At 42.8% G+C, this 6,713-nt stretch overlaps 1 protein-coding gene across 1 annotated transcript; it reads right to left on the bottom strand.

Annotated features, from left to right (window-relative positions):
- Positions 1–1,455: 1,455 nt before the first annotated feature.
- On the bottom strand, positions 1,456–6,372 carry LOC121573487 (Golgi phosphoprotein 3). Its single transcript, XM_041885523.2, has 5 exons — positions 6,296–6,372; positions 5,944–6,150; positions 5,513–5,644; positions 3,718–3,832; positions 1,456–3,507 (listed from the first exon to the last, which is right to left on the bottom strand). Exons 2-5 carry the CDS (start codon positions 6,145–6,147, stop codon positions 3,083–3,085), a joined length of 876 nt encoding a protein of 291 aa, XP_041741457.1. The 5' UTR covers positions 6,148–6,150; positions 6,296–6,372; the 3' UTR covers positions 1,456–3,082.
- Positions 6,373–6,713: the final 341 nt, after the last annotated feature.

Below are 6,713 nucleotides of genomic sequence, written 5' to 3'. Positions count from 1 at the left end.
ATGTAGCCTAAGCAATAGCTTTAGGATGTGGTGAGTCAGTGGTCAGCTCAATTTGCAACAAAAATATTTTGGTATGGAAACTATTGACTGAAGTTCACTGTACAAATGGAATAACAATAGCACGATTTGATTCCATGCAGGACATATCACTGTGTTCCTTCCAAGTGAATTAGCCTACAATCATAAACAGCTGCCAATCTGATTTCAGTTCAATCTATAAGGACGTGTCTAACAGAGAGGTTTGTAAATGACTGTAAAAACAGCAGGTGATTGGGAGGTGGGACTAGCACAGTGGGATCCACAACTTACGTCACCATCACTAATGCTATATAATGGAGTGAACTTTAACATTAGCAGAAACCTCTCACTGACTGACAAGCCATACACAGCTGAACACGTTTGGATACAAGTACAAACAGAACTCTTGAAGAGCTCAACAAAGAAACAGAAAGCAAGCGCAATCAATATGACCGGAAAAGGTAATTACGCACCAGCTAATTTGATAGTTTTGTTTAAAATTGCTATTGAATTTAAGATTTTACCACAAATGAGACATTATCCTATGTTTAATTGCTCGCCTAAACCATTACTTTCTCTTCTCTCCAGATCTAACTCCCATTCTGGACTGTGCGCATCAGCTGCGTAAAGTTGGAGACGCCCTCGCTAGTGACGTCCTGGACTGGAGATCCAAATTAATGGAAATATTGACAAAACATTACAAAAATATAATCAAAGTCAAGTGAGTGAGTTCAACCCACTCAGTGAAGATCACAGAAACAAGAAGATAGAATACAATCTCAGTGCCTGAGGGCAGGGGTTTTGGTAGCTGTGCAGCAGCTGGGACGGAGTGTTCCAGTTCCCCCCTGGTCGTTCAGAGGTGCATTTGCGGCCACCTGAGATGAAGTCAAGAAGAGGACAGTCTGCCTAGATCTGCCCCACAATCCAATGCCAAAGTGGCCGGTACTCATCTCCCCACGATGTCGATGGAGAGTGAACAGAACCTGTTACATTGTGTAATGGCAAAACCAGTGGACCACTGTTGGTGTGTCGTTCGGACATTTGGTAGCCCAATGGGCAGCCATTCATATGGACGATCAGACGTGAACATTGGATCCAGAGCTGACAGGACCTATCCTACAAGAAAGTACGATGACAAAGGAGGATTATCAGTTGTTGGGGATATGTTTTGGATCATAGACATATGACTTTGAAGTGCTCTGATGCCTTATGTGAGGTTTACATTCGTTTTGTTTTAATGAATTGTGCCAAGAGCGATTAAAAGTTGTTTTCAAAATCTGCAATCTTGTGAAATTATCTGTATTTGTTGCTTAATAATGTCACAGTGAGACAGTAGGCTGTTTCAGCCAGGTGATATAGAAATAATCAAATTAATTTTCATCAGGGAATTGTGATCCAAAAAGGCCAGATAAGAATGACAGGAGAGCTACACAGTGCTGTATTCAGGCACTTAAACGATCTAGCCTTTATTGTGTGGTAAAAAATAAACCTACAGAAGTATAGAGAACACCCTTTCATTTATTACACTGTACATTCATTTATCAAATTCTATATAATAATCAGTCCCTCCATACCATATAATCATTAACCCCACCCGATCCCTCCACCATACTTGGTCTTTACACCCTCCAGATGAGTCAAATGCTCAAGGTAGAAGTTACCCCTAACCACAGATCTAGGATCAGATAACCCTAACCATAATGAGGATCTTCCACCGTGTCAGTGGTTAGGGGCAACTCCTACTCACTGAGTCATGAACAGTACAACCAACAGACAGTCATAGAAGAGGAAAGGAAAAGGCCAAACCATTGATGACAACCAACTAAATCTGAATGAAATTATGTGAATTATATTAAAGCAATAAAAATGTCTCAATAGAAAAAATATACATATTATGGCATAAAATCAAAAGCGTTAAGATTATACTGTCCGATAGGGAGACTAAGCCATATAAAATACAATTAGCCTGTTTTAGGAGGAGAAGCTTCTCCTATCCAGTCATATGCCAATATCATTTTTCAATACACTAACTAAAAGGACATAGAGATTTGTCAGATTTGAGAGAATTTCTTTCTTGAGACTGTACCTCTTCAAAATATGACTTTGCACACATGAACACCCGAAACCAGTTCGCCTGCAAAGAGGAGACGTGCAATGTCTGGATATCTGCAATAGCATGATAAGAGTTGCAGAGCAGAGAATAGTCTGAAACTGATGGTATGGACAAGCTACGACACTTTAGTACATGGAGAGGGGGACAGAAAGTAAATCTTAACAGGAATAAAGCATGCATTGTTTGGTGCCCTGAACAAAATAAATGGTACATGGAATAAAACTTTTCAGTATTTTTTCTGTTTTCACAAATAGTCAACTCCTCTAGGTCTCTTGTTGAATGTGCAAAATAGTTTGGAGATGGTTAACATTTATTCGCAAGATAAAACGACATGATGTCTATAGGTCATGTCTAGGAACTTGTGTAGAATGCACCCTCCTCAAAGTGACTAACGCAAAAGCAAAGACAAATAATGTTCTGTACGATATCAGAACATATCAGGTCCTCTGGTAGGTCATCGGTCATCATATCAGGTCAGATGATCATGTCAGTAGGTCTGGGCCATGGTGGTCAAGCAAGGCCTAGCAGTTTTAAAGTCCCTTCTAAATGGAAGAACACCGACCTGGGTGGGTGCCAGCTACTGACGCAAGTGCTCAAGGTTACACAAGGTCTCACAGTGAACAGAAAGGCCACGTGCCAAATGGCACCCGATTCCCTATGTAGTGCACTACTTTTGACCAGAGCCATATAGGGAATAGGGTGCCATTTGGGACACACACACACAGAGTACTGGATGTCACCCAACTGGCCAGGAGAGAACAGGACAGTGACTCAGAGGTCAGGGGTAACTGCCATGTCTCAATACAGAGGGAGGGCCATGCTCCGTGATCTTCATCATCTCTGCCATCTCCATCATCATCGTTGTCGTCATATCAGAACATGGGAGTTCTGAGCCTCATAGGTCTGTAGTGTTTTTTTAAATTCCATCTCTCGTTTGTTTCCGGTAGGGCTTCATTTGGTGAAGGCTGCCACCACGGCCCACAGCAGCTCGTTGGCACTGGCCTTGGTGCTCTCCGCCTCTGGCTCCAGGTCCAGCAGCAGACGTACCCTCTTCATGGCCAGGTCATACTGTTCGTCCAGCAGCGGGGCGAAGGCGTTCTCCAGCACGTCTGAAGAGTGGGCCAGGAAGATCAGGGCCAGCACACGCTTGTCGAAGCGCCCCGGGTCGTTTACCCACTTGTCCAAGACGGACTCCTGGACTTTCTTGACCAGCCGCTGTTTAATGGTGTCGTTGGTCAGTGGGTGTGTGGTCATGTCGAAGAGGAGGAAGTTCTGTTTCTCCGTGGTCAAAACGCCCTTTTCCACAAGGTTCTTGGCCAGGCGCTCACGGACATTCCTCAGCTGGTAGTGCAGCTTCAATGGGTTCCACGTCTCACCTGAACATCAAGTCAAAATCGTAAATGGCCTATATTATATATAAGACAAAGATATTTGGTTTAAAATAGGACTGGGAAGGGGAGAGGGAAAGAAGGGGGCACCTGTCAAATGTGTTGAATCAAATCTACATGAGAATGAAGAAGAAAGCCAGTAAAATAAACAGAGAGAGATTTAAGAGAAGGACGAGGGGGTAATCAATGTCTGCTCACCGCTCAACAGCTCTATCCAGCTCTGAACTGTCTCTGGGGGCTGGGTCTCTTTGATATGCTTCAGGGCCTCGTCCAGCAACATGTCTCCTGTAGGAGTGTCTGACTTACAGATCACCTGACAAAAAAGAAACCAGTTTTAAAAGGTCACAAACACTGGGATAAAACACACACAGGTTTACCCTGCTATTGTTGGCATACCCTGCTAGTCCTCCACACATTGCAATACGTTAAACACACACGTCAGACAACCTCGTCAGCATAAACACACATGTATCAACCAATGGTTGCGTGCCATGTCATCGACTGTGACACCGGGCACTAGACTGCTATAACATGTGATGTGGTTAGCTGATAGTTAAAATACCCATCCAGGCATTGTATGATCTGACATGCATCAGCAACGACTGGGCAGAGGAACGCGCCCAAAACTCTCCACCTCATAGCTGTCAAAACTCTGACATTCCACCAATTGGTATGCCCGAACTGACATTTTGGACTGACCCCTCCCACTGCAGGTCAGAGTTATTTTCTAGCGGTGTGCCGAATACTAGGACAAAACAAGTATCATTACGGACATGCGGAATTTGCCGGATACAATTATGATAAGATTATGTTATGTTATTATCCGTAATCAGGGAAAGTTGCTAAAAGCCAGAATTTCTCATGTCACTCAAACCATGTGGAATACTTTGCCTCAACTGGCTGATTCAGTTGTCAGTAGAGACACGGGCGGGTTTAGGCCATGATTAGATTAGAAAAAGCCTCTCTCCTCTCTTGTTTTCCCAGACAGACATGTCTCTCACACAGGCTATGGCTCCCACTCGTTGTCAGTCACAACTCTCTCCAAACATTGTGAATCAAAATCCGTAGCTAGCTAGCCGCTGTTCTTCTAGCTTTCGATCTAGTTTGCTGAGGCCATATCGTAGAGGTTTTTTGGCATTGTTTACTACTTTATCCGTCAACTCATTGGTGAAGCCGCTCTCCCGCCCCTTAATTCCCCAGACACACACACACGAGGCTCCCTTAAACTCACTCACTCTCCTTAGGACTCAACTCTCCAGTCCAAACATCATATGTGAATCACAATCCATAGCTAGTCATTGTTGTTCTAGCTATCAATTGAGTTATATTTTATACCGCCATATGGTTGTTTTTCTCTGTCTACTTGGTGTTGTTTAGTGGACTTCTTTGTCTGTCCGCATAGGCTATTCCATTGCTGAAGAATACTTATTTCTGTTGTTATGCTGTGAGCTAAGCCAATGCTTGCTTGCTATTATTATTTGTCCCAGACATGTTTTCTGAGCAACAGATTAGAAGATAAATTACAAATGTAAATAGTTAATTTTGATTGTACAAATGTTGTGGCATAGGATACATGTTGGGAGAAGTTTTGCTCCTCTCAAAAGTGAAATGTAGCCTAGGCTTCTAGGACGAGCGAACTAAATTGTAAGAAATAAATGCAGGTAGCTGCAGCCAGCCATGCATTATTTATTAACCTATTTTGTTGATAATTAAGACTATGAATGCAAGTCATGTGCATTTCAGATGTCGGGATCGTGAACGATGTGTGAATGAGTGAAGGAACATCAGATGTGCTCTGAGCAATAAGGCTTTACCGCACAACGAGTAGCCTATCAAGTGTGGTAAACGGATATGATTACGAATACAAGTATGACAAGTTCAGCACAGCCCTATTATCATCGTCGTCAGGTGAAAACGGAAGTCTGGCTGTTTGGCAGGCGACCAAGTTTATCAGTGTGTTTTAATAGAAGTGTTGTAACTTGTGAGTGCTCACCTTTCTGGCCAACAGGCTTTTCCTCCTCATGCCACAAGCCTCTAGCTGCAGTCTTCCTCTCAAAGCCAGTTCGATGACCATACACCCTCGAAGACCAGACGAAATGCAGTCATTCCAGAAGGAAGTGTAGCCCTGTTGGGAAAAAATGGCAAGGAGTCCTTATTGCTTCGCAGGATTAGTGACACTTCCTGGATAAATAAAACAAACATATAGAAGTGACACGCCACAAAGTGACACGTCTGATAACCTTCAGTTTGTAATGTTGAATATTACATAACAGCTAGTAATGTTAGCTAATGTAGGAAGAGCATAATATGTTAGCTAACTCGTGAACGTTAGCTGGTTAGAACGTAAACAAACCAGCTAGTAAGCTAGCGAGCTAACTCCGCTCGCTAGCACAACAGGCTAACGACGATAGATAGCTAACATACCTCTCGATCTTTCAATCCCAACAGCAACACTTCTTCCATCAACGTCAGTCGAGTTTCTTTGGAGTCTCCCTTCTCGTCCTCTTCCTCTTGGCGTGGCTCGTAGTCCTCATCCTCGGACCCCCTCTCCTTGTCGGCGGCTGCATTACGAGAGGCCTCGGTCCTCCTCTGCACCAGGCCCGAACTTCGCTGTGTTAGGGAAGTCATACTCTGGATGCACGTCCAAACAACAGCGAAATACAAATTATTTCGGTACCTCCTGAAGGTTTTAGTGTTTCCGATGCATAAATAAACACGGCTGATCGTAAAATGTGGTGTAGTTCAAATGAATATTCGAATAAATACAGCAGCAAACCTGCAACAGACTTCTACTTTGATACTTTCCACCTCCTGAACCAATATGGCGACAGGTGATGACGTCTTTTGAGGAGCTCTCTCTCTCTCTCTCTCTCGCTCTCTCTCGCTCGCTCGCTCTCTCTCTCTCTCTCTCTCAATTCAATTCATTTCAATTTAAGGGCTTTATTGGCATGGGAAACATTTACATTTCCAAAGCAAGTGAAATAGATAATAAAACAAAAGTGAAATAAACAGTAAAAAATGAACAGTAAACATTACAAAGGTATAGAGACATTTCAAATGTCATATTATGGCTATATACAGTGTTGTAACGATGTGCAAATAGTTAAAGTACAAAAGGGAAAATAAATAAACATTTAAAATAAAAAAAATAAAAAATATGGGTTGTATTTACAATGGTGTTTGTTCTTCACTGG

Source organism: Coregonus clupeaformis, chromosome 9 (assembly GCF_020615455.1).
Source record: "Coregonus clupeaformis isolate EN_2021a chromosome 9, ASM2061545v1, whole genome shotgun sequence".
Taxonomy (NCBI): domain Eukaryota; kingdom Metazoa; phylum Chordata; class Actinopteri; order Salmoniformes; family Salmonidae; genus Coregonus; species Coregonus clupeaformis.
This window is presented reverse-complemented; position numbering and strand designations above follow the sequence as displayed.

Excerpts from the sequence above, each read along its gene's own strand:
- LOC121573487 (XM_041885523.2), bottom strand. The coding sequence starts at position 6,147 with ATGACTTCCCTAACACAGCGAAGTTCGGGCCTGGTGCAGAGGAGGACC. Across the intron at positions 3,833-5,512 it reads AAAGCCTGTTGGCCAGAAAG|GTGATCTGTAAGTCAGACAC; the intron begins GTGAGCACTCAC and ends CTTTTTTGTCAG. Across the intron at positions 3,508-3,717 it reads CTGGATAGAGCTGTTGAGCG|GTGAGACGTGGAACCCATTG; the intron begins GTGAGCAGACAT and ends CTTGATGTTCAG.